The sequence below is a fragment of the Oncorhynchus nerka genome, linkage group LG1 (genome assembly GCF_034236695.1).
Source record: "Oncorhynchus nerka isolate Pitt River linkage group LG1, Oner_Uvic_2.0, whole genome shotgun sequence".
Taxonomy (NCBI): Eukaryota; Metazoa; Chordata; class Actinopteri; order Salmoniformes; family Salmonidae; genus Oncorhynchus; species Oncorhynchus nerka.
This window is the reverse complement of record NC_088396.1, coordinates 48,413,177-48,439,117: the sequence shown is the minus strand read 5'-3', so window position 1 is coordinate 48,439,117 and position 25,941 is coordinate 48,413,177. Positions and strand designations below refer to the sequence as shown.

The following is a 25,941-nucleotide window of genomic DNA, read 5'->3' as shown; positions in this document are numbered from 1 at the left end:
GACGAGGCCTTGTAGTTCAGACAGTCGTCAGTCGTGAACTACCTGTGGCTACGATGAGAGGCAAGGATTAGGGTTTGACGAGGCCTTGTAGTTCAGACAGTCGTCAGTCGTGAACTACCTGTGGCTACGATGAGAGGCCAGGATTAGGGTTTGACGAGGCCTTGTAGTTCAGACAGTCGTCAGTCGTGAACTACCTGTGGCTACGATGAGAGGCAAGGATTAGGGTTTGACGAGGCCTTGTAGTTCAGACAGTCGTCAGTCGTGAACTACCTGTGGCTACGATGAGAGGCCAGGATTAGGGTTTGACGAGGCCTTGTAGTTCAGACAGTCGTCAGTCGTGAACTACCTGTGGCTATGATGAGAGGCCAGGATACGGGTTTGACGAGGCCTTGTAGTTCAGACAGTCGTCAGTCGTGAACTACCTGTGGCTACGATGAGAGGCAAGGATACGGATTTGACGAGGCCTTGTAGTTCAGACAGTCGTCAGTCGTGAACTACCTGTGGCTACGATGAGAGGCAAGGATTAGGGTTTGACGAGGCCTTGTAGTTCAGTCAGTCGTGAACTACCTGTGGCTACGATGAGAGGCAAGGATACGGGTTTGACGAGGCCTTGTAGTTCAGACAGTCAGTCGTGAACTACCTGTGGCTACGATGAGAGGCAAGGATACGGGTTTGACGAGGCCTTGTAGTTCAGACAGTCGTCAGTCGTGAACTACCTGTGGCTACGATGAGAGGCAAGGATACGGGTTTGACGAGGCCTTGTAGTTCAGACAGTCGTCAGTCGTGAACTACCTGTGGCTACGATGAGAGGCCAGGATACGGGTTTGACGAGGCCTTGTAGTTCAGACAGTCGTCAGTCGTGAACTACCTGTGGCTACGATGAGAGGCAAGGATACGGGTTTGACGAGGCCTTGTAGTTCAGACAGTCGTCAGTCGTGAACTACCTGTGGCTACGATGAGAGGCAAGGATACGGGTTTGAGAGGCCTTGTAGTTCAGACAGTCGTCAGTCGTGAACTACCTGTGGCTACGATGAGAGGCCAGGATACGGGTTTGACGAGGCCTTGTAGTTCAGACAGTCGTCAGTCGTGAACTACCTGTGGCTACGATGAGAGGCAAGGATTAGGGTTTGACGAGGCCTTGTAGTTCAGACAGTCGTCAGTCGTGAACTACCTGTGGCTACGATGAGAGGCCAGGATTAGGGTTTGACGAGGCCTTGTAGTTCAGACAGTCGTCAGTCGTGAACTACCTGTGGCTACGATGAGAGGCCAGGATACGGGTTTGACGAGGCCTTGTAGTTCAGACAGTCGTCAGTCGTGAACTACCTGTGGCTACGATGAGAGGCAAGGATACGGGTTTGACGAGGCCTTGTAGTTCAGACAGTCGTCAGTCGTGAACTACCTGTGGCTACGATGAGAGGCAAGGATTAGGGTTTGACGAGGCCTTGTAGTTCAGTCAGTCGTGAACTACCTGTGGCTACGATGAGAGGCAAGGATACGGGTTTGACGAGGCCTTGTAGTTCAGACAGTCGTCAGTCGTGAACTACCTGTGGCTACGATGAGAGGCAAGGATACGGGTTTGACGAGGCCTTGTAGTTCAGACAGTCGTCAGTCGTGAACTACCTGTGGCTACGATGAGAGGCAAGGATACGGGTTTGACGAGGCCTTGTAGTTCAGACAGTCGTCAGTCGTGAACTACCTGTGGCTACGATGAGAGGCAAGGATACGGGTTTGACGAGGCCTTGTAGTTCAGACAGTCGTCAGTCGTGAACTACCTGTGGCTACGATGAGAGGCAAGGATACGGGTTTGACGAGGCCTTGTAGTTCAGACAGTCGTCAGTCGTGAACTACCTGTGGCTACGATGAGAGGCCAGGATACGGGTTTGACGAGGCCTTGTAGTTCAGACAGTCGTCAGTCGTGAACTACCTGTGGCTACGATGAGAGGCAAGGATTAGGGTTTGACGAGGCCTTGTAGTTCAGACAGTCGTCAGTCGTGAACTACCTGTGGCTACGATGAGAGGCAGGATTAGGGTTTGACGAGGCCTTGTAGTTCAGACAGTCGTCAGTCGTGAACTACCTGTGGCTACGATGAGAGGCCAGGATACGGGTTTGACGAGGCCTTGTAGTTCAGACAGTCGTCAGTCGTGAACTACCTGTGGCTACGATGAGAGGCAAGGATACGGGTTTGACGAGGCCTTGTAGTTCAGACAGTCGTCAGTCGTGAACTACCTGTGGCTACGATGAGAGGCAAGGATTAGGGTTTGACGAGGCCTTGTAGTTCAGACAGTCGTCAGTCGTGAACTACCTGTGGCTACGATGAGAGGCAAGGATACGGGTTTGACGAGGCCTTGTAGTTCAGACAGTCGTCAGTCGTGAACTACCTGTGGCTACGATGAGAGGCAAGGATACGGGTTTGACGAGGCCTTGTAGTTCAGACAGTCGTCAGTCGTGAACTACCTGTGGCTACGATGAGAGGCAAGGATACGGGTTTGACGAGGCCTTGTAGTTCAGACAGTCGTCAGTCGTGAACTACCTGTGGCTACGATGAGAGGCAAGGATACGGGTTTGACGAGGCCTTGTAGTTCAGACAGTCGTCAGTCGTGAACTACCTGTGGCTACGATGAGAGGCCAGGATAGGGTTTGACGAGGCCTTGTAGTTCAGACAGTCGTCAGTCGTGAACTACCTGTGGCTACGATGAGAGGCAAGGATACGGGTTTGGCGAGGCCTTGTAGTTCAGACAGTCGTCAGTCGTGAACTACCTGTGGCTACGATGAGAGGCCAGGATACGGGTTTGACGAGGCCTTGTAGTTCAGACAGTCGTCAGTCGTGAACTACCTGTGGCTACGATGAGAGGCAAGGATTAGGGTTTGACGAGGCCTTGTAGTTCAGACAGTCGTCAGTCGTGAACTACCTGTGGCTACGATGAGAGGCCAGGATTAGGGTTTGACGAGGCCTTGTAGTTCAGACAGTCGTCAGTCGTGAACTACCTGTGGCTACGATGAGAGGCCAGGATACGGGTTTGACGAGGCCTTGTAGTTCAGACAGTCGTCAGTCGTGAACTACCTGTGGCTGCGATGAGAGGCAAGGATACGGATTTGACGAGGCCTTGTAGTTCAGACAGTCGTCAGTCGTGAACTACCTGTGGCTACGATGAGAGGCAAGGATACGGGTTTGACGAGGCCTTGTAGTTCAGACAGTCGTCAGTCGTGAACTACCTGTGGCTACGATGAGAGGCAAGGATACGGGTTTGACGAGGCCTTGTAGTTCAGACAGTCGTCAGTCGTGAACTACCTGTGGCTACGATGAGAGGCAAGGATACGGGTTTGACGAGGCCTTGTAGTTCAGACAGTCGTCAGTCGTGAACTACCTGTGGCTACGATGAGAGGCAAGGATACGGTTTGACGAGGCCTTGTAGTTCAGACAGTCGTCAGTCGTGAACTACCTGTGGCTACGATGAGAGGCCAGGATTAGGGTTTGACGAGGCCTTGTAGTTCAGACAGTCGTCAGTCGTGAACTACCTGTGGCTACGATGAGAGGCCAGGATTAGGGTTTGACGAGGCCTTGTAGTTCAGACAGTCGTCAGTCGTGAACTACCTGTGGCTGCGATGAGAGGCAAGGATACGGTTTGACGAGGCCTTGTAGTTCAGACAGTCGTCAGTCGTGAACTACCTGTGGCTTCGATGAGAGGCAAGGATACGGATTTGACGAGGCCTTGTAGTTCAGACAGTCGTCAGTCGTGAACTACCTGTGGCTACGATGAGAGGCAGGGATTAGGGTTTGACGAGGCCTTGTAGTTCAGACAGTGGTCAGTCGGAACTACCTGTGGCTACGATGAGAGGCAAGGATACGGGTTTGACGAGGCCTTGTAGTTCAGACAGTCGTCAGTCGTGAACTACCTGTGGCTACGATGAGAGGCAGGGATTAGGGTTTGACGAGGCCTTGTAGTTCAGTCAGTCGTGAACTACCTGTGGCTACGATGAGAGGCAAGGATACGGGTTTGACGAGGCCTTGTAGTTCAGACAGTCGTCAGTCGTGAACTACCTGTGGCTACGATGAGAGGCCAGGATTAGGGTTTGACGAAGCCTTGTAGTTCTGACAGCCGTCAGTCGTGAACTACCTGTGGCTACGATGAGAGGCCAGGATTAGGGTTTGACGAAGCCTTGTAGTTCTGACAGTCATCAGTCGTGAACTACCTGTGGCTACGATGAGAGGCAAGGATACGGGTTTGACGAGGCCTTGTAGTTCAGACAGTCGTCAGTCGTGAACTACCTGTGGCTACGATGAGAGGCAAGGATACGGATTTGACGAGGCCTTGTAGTTCAGACAGTCGTCAGTCGTGAACTACCTGTGGCTACGATGAGAGGCAAGGATTAGGGTTTGACGAGGCCTTGTAGTTCAGTCAGTCTTGAACTACCTGTGGCTACGATGAGAGGCAAGGATACGGGTTTGACGAGGCCTTGTAGTTCAGACAGTCGTCAGTCGTGAACTACCTGTGGCTACGATGAGAGGCAAAGATACGGGTTTGACGAGGCCTTGTAGTTCAGACAGTCGTCAGTCGTGAACTACCTGTGGCTACGATGAGAGGCAGGATTAGGGTTTGACGAGGCCTTGTAGTTCAGACAGTCGTCAGTCGTGAACTACCTGTGGCTACGATGAGAGGCCAGGATACGGGTTTGACGAGGCCTTGGGTTCAGACAGTCATCAGTCGTGAACTACCTGTGGCTACGATGAGAGGCAAGGATTAGGGTTTGACGAGGCCTTGTAGTTCAGACAGTCGTCAGTCGTGAACTACCTGTGGCTACGATGAGAGGCAAGGATTAGGGTTTGACGAGGCCTTGTAGTTCAGACAGTCGTCAGTCGTGAACTACCTGTGGCTACGATGAGAGGCCAGGATTAGGGTTTGACGAGGCCTTGTAGTTCAGACAGTCGTCAGTCGTGAACTACCTGTGGCTACGATGAGAGGCCAGGATACGGGTTTGACGAGGCCTTGTAGTTCAGACAGTCGTCAGTCGTGAACTACCTGTGGCTTGAGAGGCATGAGAGGCAGTTCAGGATAACTACCTGGGCTATTTGACGGAGGCCTTGTAGTTCAGACAGTCGTCAGTCGTGAACTACCTGTGGCTACGATGAGAGGCAGGGATTAGGGTTTGACGAGGCCTTGTAGTTCAGTCAGTCGTCAGTCGAACTACCTGTGGCTACGATGAGAGGCAGGATTAGGGTTTGACGAGGCCTTGTAGTTCAGACAGTCGTCAGTCGTGAACTACCTGTGGCTACGATGAGAGGCAGGATACGGGTTTGACGAGGCCTTGTAGTTCAGACAGTCGTCAGTCGTGAACTACCTGTGGCTACGATGAGAGGCCAGGATTTTGACGAGGCCTTGTAGTTCAGACAGTCGTCAGTCGTGAACTACCTTGGCTACGATGAGAGGCAGGGATTCTTTGACAGCCTTGTCAGTCGTGTCGTGAACTACCTGTGGCTACGATGAGAGGCCAGGATACGGGTTTGACGAGGCCTTGTAGTTCAGACAGTCGTCAGTCGTGAACTACCTGTGGCTACGATGAGAGGCCAGGATACGGGTTTGACGAGGCCTTGTAGTTCAGACAGTCGTCAGTCGTGAACTACCTGTGGCTACGATGAGAGGCAAGGATACGGGTTTGACGAGGCCTTGTAGTTCAGACAGTCGTCAGTCGTGAACTACCTGTGGCTACGATGAGAGGCAAGGATTACGGGTTTGACGAGGCCTTGTAGTTCAGACAGTCGTCAGTCGTGAACTACCTGTGGCTAACAAGGATACCTGTTCAGACAGCTGGCTACGATGAGAGGCAAGGATTAGGGTTTGACGAGGCCTTGTAGTTCAGACAGTCGTCAGTCGTGAACTACCTGTGGCTGAGGCCAGGATACGGGTTTGACGAGGCCTTGTAGTTCAGACAGTCGTCAGTCGTGAACTACCTGTGGCTACGATGAGAGGCAAGGATACGGGTTTGACGAGGCCTTGTAGTTCAGACAGTCGTCAGTCGTGAACTACCTGTGGCTACGATGAGAGGCAAGGATTAGGGTTTGACGAGGCCTTGTAGTTCAGACAGTCGTCAGTCCCGATGATGGTCCGTGACAGTACTGTACTTTCTTCTGGTTTCAGTGCCGAACGGAGACCTGGCTGGAAGTGCCTTCCGTAACGGGCGTCGCCCGTGTCTCCCCGCCCCCTCGCCAGACTGCAGCAACATCAACCTGTGGAACATCCTGAGGAACAACATAGGGAAGGACCTGTCCAAGGTGTCCATGCCCGTGGAGCTCAACGAGCCCCTCAACACCCTTCAGCACATGTGTGAAGAGCTGGAGTACACTGAGCTACTAGACAGGGCTGCCGATACGGAGGACCCTTATGAACGCATGGTACGGCCCAAACACTCACCCTTCTAAGTATGAACGCATGGTATGGCCCAAACACTCACCCCTCTGAGTATGAACTCATGGTATGGCCCAAACACTCACCCTTCTAAGTATGAACGCATGGTATGGCCCAAACACTCACCCCTCTGAGTATGAACTCATGGTATGGCCCAAAGACTCACCCCTCTGAGTATGAACTCATGGCACGGCCCAAAGACTCACCCCTCTGAGTATGAACTCATGGTACGGCCCAAAGACTCACCCCTCTGAGTATGAACTCATGGTACGGCCCAAAGACTCACCCCTCTGAGTCGTATAAAGCTTCATGGTTACAGTTCTGAAAAGGCCACCAGTATAACTCTGCATTCTCTACCACCACAAGCTATGACAAAATGGCACATTACTGTAACTCTTAGTGATGATGTGACCCAGTCAACCAGCTAACACAGAGGAAACATACCACAGAGACTCATCAGATGATGTGAAACCTCTTTATATTAGGATGCATTAGCAACCATAGACATTACCATCACTAACCCATACAGCGTGACCCAGTGTCTCCCATCACTGACCCATACAGCGTGACCCAGTGTTTCCCATCACTGACCCATACAGCGTGACCCAGTGTCTCCCACCACTGACCCATACAGCGTGACCCAGTGTCTCCCATCACTAACCCATACAGCGTGACCCAGTGTCTCCCATCACTGACCCATACAGCGTGACCCAGTGTCTCCCACCACTAACCCATACAGCGTGACCCAGTGTCTCCCACCACTGACCCATACTGCGTGACCCAGTGTCTCCCACCACTAACCCATACAGCGTGACCCAGTGTCTCCCACCACTAACCCATACAGCGTGACCCAGTGTCTCCCACCACTAACCCATACAGCGTGACCCAGTGTCTCCCACCACTAACCCATACAGCGTGACCCAGTGTCTCCCACCACTAACCCATACAGCGTGACCCAGTGTCTCCCACCACTAACCCATACAGCGTGACCCAGTGTCTCCCACCACTAACCCATACAGCGTGACCCAGTGTCTCCCACCACTAACCCATACAGCGTGACCCAGTGTCTCCCACCACTGACCCATACAGCGTGACCCAGTGTCTCCCACCACTGACCCATACAGCGTGACCCAGTGTCTCCCATCACTAACCCATACAGCGTGACCCAGTGTCTCCCACCACTAACCCATACAGCGTGACCCAGTGTCTCCCACCACTAACCCATACAGCGTGATCCAGTGTCTCCCACCACTAACCCATACAGCGTGACCCAGTGTCTCCCACCACTAACCCATACAGCGTGACCCAGTGTCTCCCACCACTAACCCATACAGCGTGACCCAGTGTCTCCCACCACTAACCCATACAGCGTGACCCAGTGTCTCCCACCACTAACCCATACAGCGTGACCCAGTGTCTCCCACCACTAACCCATACAGCGTGACCCAGTGTCTCCCACCACTAACCCATACAGCGTGACCCAGTGTCTCCCGCCACTAACCCATACAGCGTGACCCAGTGTCTCCTACCACTAACCCATACAGCGTGACCCAGTGTCTCCCATCACTGACCCATACAGCGTGACCCAGTGTCTCCCATCACTGACCCATACAGCGTGACCCAGTGTCTCCCATCACTGACCCATACAGCGTGACCCAGTGTCTCCCATCACTGACCCATACAGCGTGACCCAGTGTCTCCCACCACTAACCCATACAGCGTGACCCAGTGTCTCCCATCACTGACCCATACAGCGTGACCCAGTGTCTCCCATCACTAACCCATACAGCGTGACCCAGTGTCTCCCATCACTAACCCATACAGCGTGACCCAGTGTCTCCCATCACTAACCCATACAGCGTGACCCAGTGTCTCCCACCACTAACCCATACAGCGTGACCCAGTGTCTCCCACCACTAACCCATACAGCGTGACCCAGTGTCTCCCACCACTAACCCATACAGCGTGACCCAGTGTCTCCCACCACTAACCCATACAGCGTGACCCAGTGTCTCCCACCACTAACCCATACAGCGTGACCCAGTGTCTCCCACCACTAACCCATACAGCGTGACCCAGTGTCTCCCACCACTAACCCATACAGCGTGACCCAGTGTCTCCCACCACTAACCCATACAGCGTGACCCAGTGTCTCCCACCACTAACCCATACAGCGTGACCCAGTGTCTCCCACCACTAACCCATACAGCGTGACCCAGTGTCTCCCACCACTGACCCATACAGCGTGACCCAGTGTCTCCCACCACTGACCCATACAGCGTGATCCAGTGTCTCCCACCACTAACCCATACAGCGTGATCCAGTGTCTCCCACCACTAACCCATACAGCGTGACCCAGTGTCTCCCACCACTAACCCATACAGCGTGACCCAGTGTCTCCCACCACTAACCCATACAGCGTGACCCAGTGTCTCCCACCACTAACCCATACAGCGTGACCCAGTGTCTCCCACCACTAACCCATACAGCGTGACCCAGTGTCTCCCACCACTAACCCATACAGCGTGACCCAGTGTCTCCCACCACTAACCCATACAGCGTGACCCAGTGTCTCCCACCACTAACCCATACAGCGTGACCCAGTGTCTCCCACCACTAACCCATACAGCGTGACCCAGTGTCTCCCACCACTAACCCATACAGCGTAACCCAGTGTCTCCCACCACTAACCCATACAGCGTGACCCAGTGTCTCCCACCACTAACCCATACAGCGTGACCCAGTGTCTCCTACCACTAACCCATACAGCGTGACCCAGTGTCTCCCACCACTAACCCATACAGCGTGACCCAGTGTCTCCTACCACTAACCCATACAGCGTGACCCAGTGTCTCCCACCACTAACCCATACAGCGTAACCCAGTGTCTCCCACCACTAACCCATACAGCGTGACCCAGTGTCTCCCACCACTAACCCATACAGCGTGACCCAGTGTCTCCTACCACTAACCCATACAGCGTGACCCAGTGTCTCCCACCACTAACCCATACAGCGTAACCCAGTGTCTCCCACCACTAACCCATACAGCGTGATCCAGTGTCTCCCACCACTAACCCATACAGCGTGACCCAGGGTCTCCCATCACTGACCCATACAGCGTGACCCAGTGTCTCCCACCACTAACCCATACAGCGTAACCCAGTGTCTCCCACCACTAACCCATACAGCGTGATCCAGTGTCTCCCACCACTAACCCATACAGCGTAACCCAGTGTCTCCCACCACTAACCCATACAGCGTAACCCAGTGTCTCCCACCACTAACCCATACAGCGTGATCCAGTCACTGGTACTGACAGACATGTTAGTTTGTCTATATCTGTGTGCGCTGCTGTGGCGTTGACAGGGACAAGCCCAAAGTAAACATTCTGAAGGCTTCCAGAGACAAAGGCCAGAAATATCATGCTCTGATGCAGCTGTCGACCTTGTTCAATCTCACATCTGTCCTTCCACTGACTTAGTTATCATAACAGGACGGTGTGTGAATACAAACATGTTGGACTTGTTAGATAAAAGACTATGACATTTCATTACTGGGCTGTTGTAAACCAGGATGTTCCAGGGGTTTAACTGCTGTTACTTAATGGTACCATGCATTATTTGATGCACAAATGATTCATGCATAACTTTCAGAAAAGGAGAATTTGTGTTTCAGTGTAACGACAGCAGCCATATTAACGTACGGCATTGAAGACATTGTGTATGTGTTACGGATGTGAAACGCTAGCTTAGCGGTGGTGCGCGCTAAATAGTGTTTCAATCTGTGATGTCACTTGCTCAGAGACCTTGAAGTAGTAGTTCCCCTTGCTCTGCAAGGGCCGTGGCTTTTGTGGAGTGATGGGTAACGATGCTTCGAGGGTGTCAGTTGTTGATGTGTGCAGAGGGTCCCTGGTTCGTGCCCGGGTATGGGCGAGGGGACGGTCTAAATTTATACTGTTACATATGTTTTATGTAGTTTGTGTATTTTAAAAAATAATAATTTGATCGTGTTGCCGTTTCTCTGCTACAGGCCATTATGGCAGCGTTCGTCATTTCAGGATACTCCTCCACGTACTACAGAGCGGGAAGCAAGCCATTCAACCCTTTACTGGGAGAGACGTATGAATGTATCCGTGAGGACAAGGGCATGTGTTTTATCGCTGAGCAGGTAGGTTCCCACAGTACTGCATTTTTAGATTATAATGAATGGACAGGGTGATACCTGATCCTAGATCAGCTACTCCTATGAATACAGGCTCTGGCGTATTTACCAATACCTTTAACCCCCCCATATGGTGTATACGTTGTCTACAAATGAATAAATACTGTAAATGTCCATAAACAAAAAAAACAGGGTCAAATGTAGTCTCTATAGACAGACTGGTTGCCTCCCACAATGTACCATTGTTTCCTTGGTACCATTGTTCCCTTGGTACCATTGTTTCCTTGGTACCATTGTTCCCTTGGTACCATTGTTCCCTTGGTCTGACTGACTGGCCTGACTGACTGGCCTGACTGACTGACTGGCCTGACTGAACCTGACTGACTGAACCTGACTGACTGGCCTGACTGAACCTGACTGACTGACCTGACTGACTGGCCTGACTGAACCTGACTGACTGACCTGACTGAACCTGATTGACTGACCTGACTGAACCTGACTGGCTGAACCTGTGGCCTGACTGACTGGCCTGACTGAACCTGACTGGCCTGACTGAACCTGACTGACTGACTGAACCTGAATGACTGGCTCGACTGAGAACCTGAATGACTGGCTCGACTGAGAACCTGAATGACTGGCCTTGACTGAACCTGGTTTGCACTTAGCCTCAGTGCTGGCGTTAGCTGTTACTGGTTGCCCAGTCCGCATGATAGTCACGATATAATGACTCACCCTCTTCTTCTCACAACACGTTTAAGAATGGTTCTAGAATGAAGTGGCTGCTTTTGTATCTGGACCTAAAATGAATTCCTCTAAGAGGCAATAATCTGTCAGTATTGTCACTGATGTTATGACGTTTGATTATCTCTTGAAGGTGAGCCACCATCCACCCATATCAGCTTGTCACGCTGATTCCAACAAGTTCACCTTCTTGCAAGGTACGTTACCTGTTGAATTACAGGGTCACACGCGCACTTCCTCAATGAGGTCATGGTTTTTCATTTTGCATCAAGATGGTACATTGATGGTTAATTCTGCCGATCTTCTTCTCAGACGTCAGATGGAAAAACAAATTCTGGGGGAAATCAATGGAAATCCTTCCAATTGGCACCGTTAATGTTATCCTTCCAAGGTAATCCACACACACCCGCACACACACACACCCACACACACTGCACACACACACACACACACACACACACTGCACACACACACACACACACACACACAGTCTGACATCCTCAAGACATATCCCCACTGTCACTTACTATAGGAGGTACATCCATAACAGTGGCCTTACCTTCTTGAAGCCTTCAGGTCCCTGCTAGCCTTCCCCTGCCACAGTCATCACTCCACTCTGGGTCCCTGGAAGCTTTACAGAGCTACTGTACGTCCTATTAAAGTGCCCCTTGACAGGGTTTGGGAAATGAATCACTTAGACAGAAGAGCGGGAAGGGATGTGTGAAGGTTGCTGAATAAGCACATAGATTATAGTACATCGCAAGTGTCTGTGCCTCAGAAAATGAGATTCCACAGGCCCTGCTATTTAGCTTGTGAGACTTCTAACACTCTGTGTGATTATGTGGCCAGGTTATCATCTTAAAGACACAGACAGACTTCATAACTGTCACGTGATTACTGTAGATATCCTGACTGCTGCTGTTATGTCGTTCAGCTTTGGGGACCACTATGAATGGAACAAGGTCACCACCTGCGTGCACAACATCCTAAGCGGGAGAAGGTGGATCGAACACTACGGAGAGATCACCGTTAGAAACACCAAAAGCAGCGCCTGTATCTGCAAACTGACCTTCGTCAAGGTAAGACATCATTAGACACAAATTCGTCATTATTATTCATTAGGCACCTCAGTTGCGCTTATGTGGTTCCTGTTAAACACAACCAGATAAAGCTCACCTGGGTTTCTGAGGTCTTCTTCTGGAAGGTGTCTCTAGTAACACTACCAATGCATGCATGCAAAGGGAGACCTGGGTTTCTGAGGTCTTCTTCTGGAAGGTGTCTCTAGCAACACTACCAATGCATGCATGCAAAGGGAGACCTGGGTTTCTGAGGTCTTCTTCTGGAAGGTGTCTCTAGCAACACTACCAATGCATGCATGCAAAGGGAGACCTGGGTTTCTGAGGTCTTCTTCTGGAAGGTGTCTCTAGCAACACTACCAATGCATGCGAAGGGAGGTGTTAAAGAGAGAATGGTTCATGTTAACAAGGCTTTCAGGGACCTCCATTGCAATTTTCTTGACGGTGAACTCGGCTGTGGAATAAGTCCCATAAAATCACTATGAAGTCCAAAGACAATTATGTGCTGAGAAATAGCCATCCCTGTTGGAGCATGTATCACATATCTTGGCTGACTACAATTTGGACATTTTTATTATTGTCTATATTGTTTCCTTGCTAGTGGATGATGGATGTTATGTATCTTATGATCGCAATGTTACTGTTGTCTCATTTTGCTTGTAGGGAAATTACTGGAGTTCTAATGTGAATGAGGTTCAAGGGTTTGTGATGGACCAAGAGGGGAAGGTGGTGCGTCGGCTGTTCGGAAAATGGCACGAGGGCCTTTACTGTGGAGTCCCGCCCTCTGCCAGATGCATCTGGAGGCCAGGTAACTACCAGTGTGAATTTTGGCAGCTATTTTAGATTTTTATTTTAAAATACCTTTTAGTCTTAGTCACATTTTAGTCATTTCATCCTTCGTTAGTTTTAGTTATTATCAGTCGACTAAAACTATTTTAGTGTAGTTTTAGTCACAGACATTTTAGCCACATAATAGTTTTTTCTTCTATTAAATAATGAATATTTAGGCTACCTCTAACTTCCATCTTGTGCACATTCAGATAGCCTTGTCCAACTAGACCTACTATCCCCATGAATACCTTAGCTGGAAACGTTGATATTGTGGCAGATTGGAACCAATGCGGCAGCGTAGCCTAGTGGTTAGAGTGTAGAGGCGGCAGCGTAGCCTAGTGGTTAGAGTGTAGAGGCGGCAGCGTAGCCTAGTGGTTAGAGCATTGGACTAGTAACCGGAAGGTTGCAAGTTCAAACCCCCGAGCTGACAAGGTACAAATCTGTCGTTCTACCCCTGAACAGGCAGTTAACCCACTGTTACCAGGCCGTCATTGAAAATAAGAATTTGTTCTTAACTGACTTGCCTAGTTAAATAAAGGTTAAAAAAAAATAATAATAATAATAATTAACCATATAGGCTACAAAGCCTTGGCTACAGGTTAAGCAATTTACAGCTGATTTTTCTCCCTGTCATAACTGTCAAGGAGGGTAAATAAAAGTGGTTTCCTTGAAAAGGGGAGAATTTCAGCTTTTCAAAATCTATTACTGTACTCCTTATATTCAACAAATAGCATTTGTTTTTCCCGTAGGACAAAAGCAACAGCAACTTGATGAGGACTTGTGAGGCGTCTATATCTCAAACTAGACACTCTAATGTACTTGTCCTCTTGCTCAGTTGTGCACCGGGGCCTCCCACTCCTCTTTCTATTCTGGTTAGAGCCAGTTTGCGCTGTTCTGTGAAAGGAGTAGTATGCAGTATTGTATGAGATCTTCAGTTTCTCGGCAATTTCTCGCATGGAGTAGCCTTCATTTCTCAGAACAAGAATAGACTGACGAGTTTCAGAAGAAAGGTCTTTATTCCTGGCCATTTTGAGCCTGTAATCGAACCCACAAAAACTGATGTTCCAGATACTCAACTAGTTCAAAGGCCCGTTTTATTGCTTCTTTAATCAGAACAACAGTTTTCAGCTGTGCTAATATAATTGCAAAAGGGTTTTCTAATGATCAATTAGCCTTTTAAAATGTTTAAGATTAGCTACACAACATGCCATTGGAACAGAGGAGTGATGGTTGCTGACAATGGGCCTCTGTACGCCTATGTAGATATTCCATTAACAATCAGCCGTTTCCAGCTACAATAGTCATTTACAACATGAACAATGTCTACACTGTATTTCTGATCAATTTGATGTTATTTTAATGGACAAAAATATATATATATTTTTTTTTTAAAAACAAGGACATTTCTAAGTGACCCCAAACTTTTGAAAAGTATGTATATGTATGGTTTTTCACTGACAAATAAAATGGTTTAAATCAATCAATCCAAACTATGCAGCGGACATTTGATGAATGGAAAGAGACATCTATTACAAAACAACAAGCATTTTAAATGACACGCAGAATACATTTTCTGTTTGTTGAGATTGACATAGTCTACGTATTTATTGTGGTGTTGAAAACACAAACCAGAGATATTGGGAGTGCCCAAAGTCACTATTGTTTATTGGTTGTGTGGTGCATTGGCACAGAAACCTGTCGGTGATAAAAGTGTTGCATATATTTTAATAAATATGGCATCAAAATATTGAAAATGTGATTTCTTCCTAGCTGATTATTGTCTGCAGCTGACTCTGTTCGTAGTGTAATGAAACAGGCAGGGAGAGTGAGCTCGTCTGTGATGGTCGGTGAAACCTCCCCCTTCTGGTCTGTAGCCCTGCGTGGCATCGACTGTGCCACAAAAGCTGAAGAGGCAAAGTCGATATCCACATTTAGAAACATAAGGTCGCTACTGTTATTGTTATTTCTGTTGTTAAACATTATTTTGAGTTAATTCAATGAGGGGGAGGGTGTTCCATATATTTGATTGGCTAAGAGGAGGGTGTTCCATGTATTTGATTGGCTAAGAGGAGGGTGTTCCATGTATTTGATTGGCTAAGAGGAGGGTCGTGTAAAAATATTTTTTTATGTTGGGGGGGGGGGGGGGGGGGCATTTTTTTATGACACCTTGAGTTGGACCAGCCCCTCCCACTCCCCAGTAAATTTCAATCTGTCCCTAATCAAAGCAAAAAAAAGCCTACATGAAAGTAAAGAAAGATTGTTTCTAGTTGAGGTTAGACCAGGTCTCTCTTGAAAAAGAGATGTTATCTCAATGAGAAAAACCTGTATAAATAAAGGTTTTCTTTTTTTTTTTAAAAGGAGATGTCCTGGCTTCACATCAGTTCAAAAGATGGACAAAAAAAAAGCTGTGTGGGAGAACAGCTCTATCAGACCATGCAGCTGAGAGGATTGCATGAAATATTTGTCAAGCATTTATGCATTAAGAGAAAACAGATGAAGAGGAGATACATGTCAAATGAAATGTCCATTAGTCTCACGTGGAATTCTCGTCTCGTCATGTTTTCGGCAACTAAAATGAAAAGTAATTTGTAATAGTTATCGGGGTTTTTTCTCCCAGGGTGTCTCGTCATAGTTTCAGTCAGGAAAAATAGGTAGTTGACGAGTATTTTTCGTCATAGTTACTGTTGACGAAAGTAACTACGTCAATCATACTGTTGCTAAGCAGGATGCTTTGAATTGGATATCCGCAATCGTTAAGCAGACAACGGCATTAGATTAAACCATAAAATACTAGTACATGAGATTATAATACGGGGACAAAGAAAGTGTTGACACTGGTGTCAATAATCCACACCAATGGAAAATAAAAACTTTGAACTCGTTAGTATTTTATTTTAGGGGATCAGCTTTAATATTGCAGATAGATTGTTGCTTCCATCAATATAATTGTCTGCATTTCAAAAAAAAAAAAAAAAAGAAGAGAAAAAAAAGAACTTTGAACTGATTCTTGACCCGTGTGATGTCATGTGTTCCTTCCTCAGGCTCCATGCCCACAGACTACGAGCTGTATTATGGCTTTACCAGGTTTGCCATTGAGCTCAATGAGCTTTGCCCTGAGATGCAAGACCTGCTACCACCCACAGATGCCCGCTTCAGACCCGATCAGAGGTAGAAACATACAACCGTTGCGCCATCACACTTTCAGCTACTGTGCCTAGAAGACTGTATGAGAAATGCACTGTGTGCTACCTACCGCTGCCACCTGTTGAGAGAAGGTGGAGCGGTACCAGTATCATACAGAACGGACTGGATGAACCACTGAACTAGCACACCTTTATTGTCATGAACCTTGACCCGGAGGCTAGTTGAACCAGCTGCCAAATCAAAATGGACTATATCGTTAAAATGTATGAAAACAAAAATGTGCTTTTTGGTCTAAATTTAAAGCAAGGGTTAGGCATTAGGGTTAGCGGTGTAGTTAATGTTAGGTTTAAAATCAGATTTCATGACTTTGTGGCTGTGCCAGCTAGTGACCACTAGTGCATAATTGCCTCCTGGGTAAGATTCATGACAATAAATGCCAACCAGCACAATGCAGCTGTTGTTGTGGTCTGATATAGATTTACAGAATGGTTGATTAGTGAAGCTCTAAAAAAGGACTAAAAGCTAGTTTTACATCTGAAATAAGAGGATGAGATAGTATTTGTATGGTTAAATATGTTTACAAGCTTTGTGTGTATTTCCCTGATGAGTGACGTTTGACAGTATATTCGACTCATGGGGATGTTGTTTCTCTACATTAGACACCTGGAGGAGGGGAATGTGGAAATGGCAGCCTCAGAAAAGCAGCGTATTGAGGACATGCAGCGCACCAGGAGGAAGTGGCAAGACGAGAACGACATTAAGCATGAACCACGCTTCTTCAAGTGAGTAAAGAGGCTAGATGGTCATTTACAAGGACTGTATTCCCCAGGCCAGGTTAGTGGGGGAAACAGGGGATAGGTTGGGAAGGTCTCCCCCAGGCCAGGTTAGTGGGAGAAACAGGGTAGGTTGGGAAGGTCTCCCCCAGACCAGCTTAGTGGGAGAAACAGGGTAGGTTGGGAAGGTCTCCCCCAGGCAAGCTTAGTGGGAGAAACAGGGTAGGTTGGGAAGGTCTCCCCCAGGCCAGCTTAGTGGGAGAAACAGGGTAGGTTGGGAAGGTCTCCCCCAGGCCAGCTTAGTGGGAGAAACAGGGTAGGTTGGGAAGGTCTCCCCCAGGCCAGGTTAGTGGGAGAAACAGGGTAGGTTGGGAAGGTCTCCCTCAGGCCAGCTTAGTGGGAGAAACAGGGTAGGTTGGGAAGGTCTCCCCCAGGCCAGGTTAGTGGGGGAAACAGGGTAGGTTGGGAAGGTCTCCCCCAGGCCAGGTTAGTGGGGGAAACAGGGTAGGTTGGGAAGGTCTCCCCCAGACCAGGTTAGTGGGGGAAACAGGGTAGGTTGGGAAGGTCTCCCCCAGACCAGGTTAGTGGGGGAAACAGGGTAGGTTGGGAAGGTCTCCCCCAGGCCAGGTTAGTGGGGGAAACAGGGTAGGTTGGGAAGGTCTCCCCCAGACCAGCTTAGTGAGGGAAACAGGGTAGGTTGGGAAGGTCTCCCCCAGACCAGCTTAGTGGGGGAAACAGGGTAGGTTGGGAAGGTCTCCCCCAGACCAGCTTAGTGGGGGAAACAGGGTAGGTTGGGAAGGTCTCCCCCAGACCAGCTTAGTGGGGGAAACAGGGTAGGTTGGGAAGGTCTCCCCCAGACCAGCTTAGTGGGGGAAACAGGGGGTAGGTTGGGAAGGTCTCCCCCAGACCAGTGTAGTGGGGGAAACAGGGTAGGTTGGGAAGGTCTCCCCCAGGCCAGGTTAGTGGGGGAAACAGGGTAGGTTGGGAAGGTCTCCCCCAGACCAGCTTAGTGGGGGAAACAGGGTAGGTTGGGAAGGTCTCCCCCAGGCCAGCTTAGTGGGGGAAACAGGGTAGGTTGGGAAGGTCTCCCCCAGACCAGCTTAGTGGGGGAAACAGGGTAGGTTGGGAAGGTCTCCCCCAGACCAGCTTAGTGGGAGAAACAGGGTAGGTTGGGAAGGTCTCCCCCAGGCCACCTTAGTGGGGGAATCAGGGGGAAGTTGGGCAGGTTTTCCCCAGGCCAGCTTCGTGAGGGAACTGGGTAAGTTGGGAGGGTCTCCCCAAGATAGATAGAATTACCTCTGACTGTTACTTGTGTGGCTGAGTTGTGTCATTAATGATTATCCATTCCATTCATGACATCTAACTCCCTACCATTGATTGCCCGTCTCTCTCCTCCCAGGAAAGTGGTTGATGCCAATCAAAGGGAGCGCTGGGTCACTAACAACACCTACTGGGAGCTTCGCAAATCCCCCGGCTTCATCAACATGGAAAACCCTAATCTATGGTAGCATATGGATCGCTATGCACACCATATCATCATCGCTGACAAAGGCTTTTATCTATGCACAATGAGGTTTTCAAATGAATATCTCATTGACAAAATGACAGTGTGGAAGGATACAAGAGCTGAGATGAGTTGATGACTTACCATCGCCCTATTCAGCCGGCCAGTCACCCATTCAAGCATCCTCTTGGATCCCCCTCATTGAGCTTGGTGCGGAGGCTGGGTTGTCAGGGCAACAATCTTACCATGTAGATCTATCCTAAGTCGTTTTGTGTTTGTCCTTGCCTTAATGTCATCTATCCACACCACACATTTTAAAGCTTTTAGTGAAACCCACTTGAGTTCTGATAGCGGTTTGATTTAGATTAGTGATGGTAATGAAAGCGGTTTGATTTAGATTAGTGATGGTAATGAAAGCGGTTTGATTTAGACTAGTGATGGTAATGAAAGCGGTTTGATTTAGATTAGTGATGGTAATGAAAGCGGTTTGATTTAGACTAGTGATGGTAATGAAAGCGGTTTGATTTAGACTAGTGATGGTAATGAAAGCAGTTTGATTTAGACTAGTGATGGTAATGAAAGCGGTTTGATTTAGACTAGTGATGGTAATGAAAGCGGTTTGATTTAGTTTAGTGATGGTAATGAAAGCGGTTTGATTTAGACTAGTGATGGTAATGAAAGCGGTTTGATTTAGACTAGTGATGGTAATGAAAGCGGTTTGATTTAGACTAGTGATGGTAATGAAAGCGGTTTGATTTAGATTAGTGATGGTTCTGAAAGCGGTTTGATTTAGACTAGTGATGGTAATGAAAGCGGTTTGATTTAGACTAGTGATGGTAATGAAAGCGGTTTGATTTAGTTTAGTGATGGTAATGAAAGCGGTTTGATTTAGACTAGTGATGGTAATGAAAGCGGTTTGATTTAGACTAGTGATGGTAATGAAAGCGGTTTGATTTAGACTAGTGATGGTAATGAAAGCGGTTTGATTTAGACTAGTGATGGTTCTGAAAGCAGTTTGATTTAGACTAGTGATGGTAATGAAAGCGGTTTGATTTAGACTAGTGTTTGTTCTGAAAGCGGTTTGATTTAGATTAGTGATGGTTCTGAAAGCGGTTTGATTTAGACTAGTGATGGTAATGAAAGCGGTTTGATTTAGACTAGTGATGGTAATGAAAGCGGTTTGATTTAGACTAGTGATGGTAATGAAAGCGGTTTGATTTAGACTAGTGTTTGGATTAGGCCTTTGACCAACTACTAATGTATGTGTCATGCATGTTTAGAGTCCAGCTTTCATTGGCATATCCTATATAGACTAACATTATTTGTTTTAAAAACAAAAAGAAAATAAAGAAGTCTGAAGTTTTTGTAAAATATCTTCAACAACATAGAATTGAGTGAAAATGTAACTAATATACAATATTGGAAGATTGCTCTTATTTCTTTTTTTAATTAGCCATTTGCATTAGTTCAGTCTGAATCATAGCTGTATTCTCTATTGGGTCACACATTCTTTGTGAAAGTTAAAGAGATTCTCCGGTAGTTTTGTATAGTTTTCAGCCAGTAGTTCTGAAAGTAACACTCGTGAGCCAAAAAAAAAGAGGAAAATTGTGTACTACATCACGTATGTGCAGATTTGTGCACCACATCATTGCTCTGTCTCTCTCTCTCTCTGCTGTGTGTGCATCATGTGCCTCTTGTTAGCTGTCACTCAAATGGTTGAAGCTCATTGGTTGAACTCGAATTTCTAGGGGGCTGGACCACGTGGGGGGAAATGGTGCAACTCAGCTTCCAGAAAAACAGTTACTTTCAAACTAGGGATTGTGTGTCTAATTGAGGTAAAACCATAATTCTGCTCATAGATTAAGCATGTATGAACTATACATTAGCCCCGTTTATACCTGCCACTTACGTGCGTCCTTCGTCCTGATCTTGCCAGTATACAATTGTAAGATCTGATCAAACTCAGTTCACAACGTGTCTTTTTTATTGATCTACATCTGTCTAAAAATGTGGCACAATCAGAATGAGGACAAGAACAGAACAAAGGGCGCATGTTATTAACAGGTATAAACATGGCTATTGACACATCTAGCCCAAAGCGAGAGGTTTAAAAAATTAAAAAATATATTTTTAAAAACGTATTTGTCGGGCAAAGTTCCGGAACATGTCTTTAATTTGTTTTAATCACTGGTATTGGTGAAGGACATTGCTGTATGCCGAGACGTTTTCTCAGCAACTCCCAAAGACAAAACCCCTTGAGTTGAGACGTTTATTTCCAGCTTGGCTAGTTGAGGGAGACTGGCCCAACAGCTGATACATAAGCACTGGAAAGTGACTTCCTTTTTCGAGCCTTCATGCAGCACACCCCCCTTGTCACTCACCACAACTGTTTAAGCTACAGACAATACTTCCTTGTAATTAACTTTTACATGTATAGACAATTCTGCTTTCTGTTATTCAGCTCACACGAAAACTATTTTTGATAGTTTAAGAAAGAAAAAAAAGTATGAATATAATTTGAATGTTCTTTAATTTCCTGTAATACAATTGATCTGTGTTGTTGTCTGAGTGTTATAGTGAGAATCCTAGCCTGCAGTAGAACTATAAAGACATGCCAGCACCACCCAAGACATCTGATATGGTGATATGAAGACATACCTACTGGCCGTGTGCCCATCCCTTCTAAAGAATCTATTTAAACCCGGGTCACTTGTCTGGATACATAGTTACACCGACTCATCTTTGATACAGCTCTATGTATAATGTGGTAGCTGGTTGGCTCGTTAGTGTATTTCCTTTTCACGTTATTTTTCCAACTAAGCCCCTCAGTGAAATGACAAGCGTAGTGAAAGTGGAGTATTAGTCCTGCTGTCCTGTAGCAGTATAGAGGTCAACTGTCCTCTACTGGGAACCACGTGACCTCTACTGGGAACCACATGACCTCTACTGGGAACCACGTGACCTCTACTGGGATCCACATGATCATTGGAGTGTCACAACTACACCAGACTGACTGACTAGATACCCCCACTTATACAACTACACCAGGCTGACTGACTAGATACCCCCACTTATACAACTACACCAGACTGACTGACTAGATACCCCCACTTATACAACTACACCAGGCTGACTGACTAGATACCCCCACTTATACAACTACACCAGACTGACTGACTAGATACCCCCACTTATACAACTACACCAGACTGACTGACTAGATACCCCCACTTATACAACTACACCAGACTGACTGGATACCCCCACTTATACAACTACACCAGACTGACTGACTAGATACCCCCACTTATACAACTACACCAGACTGACTGACTAGATACCCCCACTTATACAACTACACCAGACTGACTGACTAGATACCCCCACTTATACAACGACACCAGACTGACTGACTAGATACCCCCACTTATACAACTACACCAGACTGACTGACTAGATACCCCCACTTATACAACTACACCAGACTGACTGACTAGATACCCCCACTTATACAACTACACCAGACTGACTGGATACCCCCACTTATACAACTACACCAGACTGACTAGATACCCCCACTTATACAACTACACCAGACTGACTGACTAGATACCCCCACTTATACAACTACACCAGACTGACTGACTAGATACCCCCACTTATACAACTACACCAGACTGACTGACTAGATACCCCCCACTTATACAACTACACCAGACTGACTGACTAGATACCCCCACTTATACAACTACACCAGACTGACTGACTAGATACCCCCACTTATACAACTACACCAGACTGACTGACTAGATACCCCCACTTATACAACTACACCAGACTGACTGGATACCCCCACTTATACAACTACACCAGACTGACTGACTAGATACCCCCCACTTATACAACTACACCAGACTGACTGACTAGATACCCCCACTTATACAACTACACCAGACTGACTGGATACCCCCACTTATACAACTACACCAGACTGACTGACTAGATACCCCCCACTTATACAACTACACCAGACTGACTGACTAGATACCCCCCACTTATACAACTACACCAGACTGACTGACTAGATACCCCCCACTTATACAACTACACCAGACTGACTGGATACCCCCACTTATACAACTACACCAGACTGACTAGATACCCCCACTTATACAACTACACCAGACTGACTGACTAGATACCCCCACTTATACAACTACACCAGACTGACTGACTAGATACCCCCACTTATACAACTACACCAGACTGACTGACTAGATACCCCCACTTATACAACTACACCAGACTGACTGACTAGATACCCCCACTTATACAACTACACCAGACTGACTGACTAGATACCCCCACTTATACAACTACACCAGACTGACTGGATACCCCCACTTATACAACTACACCAGACTGACTGACTAGATACCCCCACTTATACAACTACACCAGACTGACTGACTAGATACCCCCACTTATACAACTACACCAGACTGACTGGATACCCCCACTTATACAACTACACCAGACTGACTGACTAGATACCCCCACTTATACAACTACACCAGACTGACTGACTAGATACCCCCACTTATACAACTACACCAGACTGACTGACTAGATACCCCCACTTATACAACTACACCAGACTGACTGACTAGATACCCCCACTTATACAACTACACCAGACTGACTGACTAGATACCCCCACTTATACAACTACACCAGACTGACTGACTAGATACCCCCACTTATACAACTACACCAGACTGACTGACTAGATACCCCCACTTATACAACTACACCAGGCTGACTGACTAGATACCCCCACTTATACAACTACACCAGACTGACTGACTAGATACCCCCACTTATACAACTACACCAGACTGACTGACTAGATACCCCCATTTATACAACTACACCAGACTGACTGACTAGATACCCCCCACTTATACAACTACACCAGACTGACTGACTAGATACCCCCATTTATACAACTACACCAGACTGACTGACTAGATACCCCCACTTATACAACTACACCAGACTGACTGACTAGATACCCCCACTTATACAACTACACCAGGCTGACTGACTAGATACCCCCACTTATACAACTACACCAGACTGACTGACTAGATACCCCACTTATACAACTACACCAGACTGACTGACTAGATACCCCCACTTATACAACTACACCAGACTGACTGGATACCCCCACTTATACAACTACACCAGACTGACTGACTAGATACCCCCCACTTATACAACTACACCAGACTGACTGACTAGATACCCCCCACTTATACAACTACACCAGACTGACTGACTAGATACCCCCACATACAAGTGTATTGTAAAACACAAGTGATGCCTATTTGCCAGTTCTTTGACATAACAGATTCCCATATACATATTAATTTGTGTTATGTAAAAGAGGCCAAGGGCCAAAATTATTTTACAACGTTCAGAATTATTTTGCTTTTGCAAATCCTTTAACGTGGCAGAATGTTGATGTTAAAGCCAAAGACAAGTGTTTTTTTAATTATAGAAAAAATATAAACTCATTCTAGTTGTGGTGTTTTCATTATGTCGTTACCACACAGAGAAAAGGCTATTATATTTGATTATCCTTTAAACAAGTGTCCAGTTCCTAGAATGTACTGCTATGATGTTGTCCTTAACCATTCACCAATACAATTTTACAAGGATTAGATCATTACTGCCAAACAGCTTTAATGTATATTTGATGTTCCCCTTCCCTCTTGTCACCGTGTGTAGCAGTCCATACACAATGGTTCAGTGTGTTAGACTACCACAGAATCTGGAACGATACATTATACATTTGGATTATATTGATTTATTCTTTGTTTTGTTCTAGAGAAGCCGGAAACTGAAACGAGGAAAGTGGTCCTACGTTGGAAATATATAGAATGGAAACGTTCAACTATAAAGTCTTAACTATTATTTTTGTGTGTAATGTCCAGTACTGAAGATTAAGACAGGAAAAACGATAGATATGACTACAACATCATATTGCAGCCATGTATTCAGAAATCGAATTTGTTTGTCCGCTGTCAATTCCACTTGATGTGCCTTAATACATTTTATTAACGCCTCGCACACAATGTTGATAAGAAACCACATACAAGTCAGATAAGGAAACCATTTCAAATCCAATCAACCACTTTCCCCACTTGAGTATTGTTCCCCAAATTGTATTATGTACTGAATAATGTTGGGGAATAGAAGTGCTCGGAATGTGTCTGAAATCTTGGTACGATGTAGGCGGGGGGGACAATGACATTTCCCATAAATCTAGATATTCAAATTTTCTGTGCAGTCAACTCCACTCATTTGTGATCACTGTTATTGTCAGTATCATACTGTCAGCCCAGTACTCTACTGCACTACATGTAAACAGCAGAATATTCCTGTCTCCTCTTTTGGATTGGACTGATGTAAAGACTTTACTATCAACATCAACATAATACTTAGTTCATCGGGATATTTGAGGAGGATCATGTAGTCTGTGATGTTCTAGATGAATACATTGTTTACAGAGAGAGAGAGACCTTGTAGAAAAATAACTAAGACTTGTTTCATCAGAGTAGAACGATGAAACTTCCCGAGTAGTTAATGGGTTACAATGTTTATGTATCTGCATGTTTAAATGACATAGCCTGCCAATGAATGTTGCAAATGCCTTATGAAAGATTTTTATTTCCTCTATTGGACTTTTTCTTTTGAGTTTCGAACTGACATGTAAACATTACACACTGTGTCAGCGGAGTTCTTTAAGTCCATTTTCTAATGGGTACCTTCTAAAGTGCAATTGTCTTAAGTACATATCTTTCCATGACCACTGTACACTGCTGCTATCATAGTGCTTGTTCTAATACAAAATAAATACAACCGAGGAGGAGTCTGCCACACACTGTGCTGCCTTGAGCGTTGACCCTCCAAACTCAGCCAAGCATTACTGAGGTTGGTGAGGTAGTTTCATCCAAGCATTACTGAGGTTGGTGAGGTAGTTTCATCCAAGCATTACTGAGGTTAGTGTAGTAGTTTCAGCCAAGCATTACTGAGGTTAGTGTAGTAGTTTCAGCCAAGCATTACTGAGGTTAGTGTAGTAGTTACTAGAATAGTTATTGTAATATCATCATACTTTTGAGTCTCCTGCACAGTAGATCGCAGTAATGGACCAGGTTGCCAGTGACTCAAAAACAAGTGAAGGAAATATTGCACCGGATTGCAATAATATTGTGTGGGCTATTTGGGTTTTTTCATCAG

The 25,941-nt window shown here is 46.7% G+C and overlaps 1 protein-coding gene across 2 annotated transcripts in view; it reads left to right on the top strand.

Moving 5' to 3' along the window:
• The window catches only part of LOC115119723 (oxysterol-binding protein-related protein 6-like), a 167,217-nt gene extending 145,956 nt beyond the window's left edge, over window positions 1–21,261 (top strand). For both annotated transcript variants that reach the window (XM_065019435.1, XM_065019433.1), the window contains 9 exons: window positions 6,136–6,389; window positions 10,433–10,570; window positions 11,439–11,502; window positions 11,618–11,696; window positions 12,240–12,384; window positions 13,045–13,189; window positions 16,254–16,380; window positions 17,016–17,138; window positions 18,529–21,261. In XM_065019435.1, coding sequence (XP_064875507.1) covers window positions 6,136–6,389; window positions 10,433–10,570; window positions 11,439–11,502; window positions 11,618–11,696; window positions 12,240–12,384; window positions 13,045–13,189; window positions 16,254–16,380; window positions 17,016–17,138; window positions 18,529–18,637 — 1,184 coding nt within the window. In that variant the 3' untranslated portion in view covers window positions 18,638–21,261. The remainder of the gene's footprint in view (window positions 1–6,135; window positions 6,390–10,432; window positions 10,571–11,438; window positions 11,503–11,617; window positions 11,697–12,239; window positions 12,385–13,044; window positions 13,190–16,253; window positions 16,381–17,015; window positions 17,139–18,528) is intronic.
• Window positions 21,262–25,941: the final 4,680 nt, after the last annotated feature.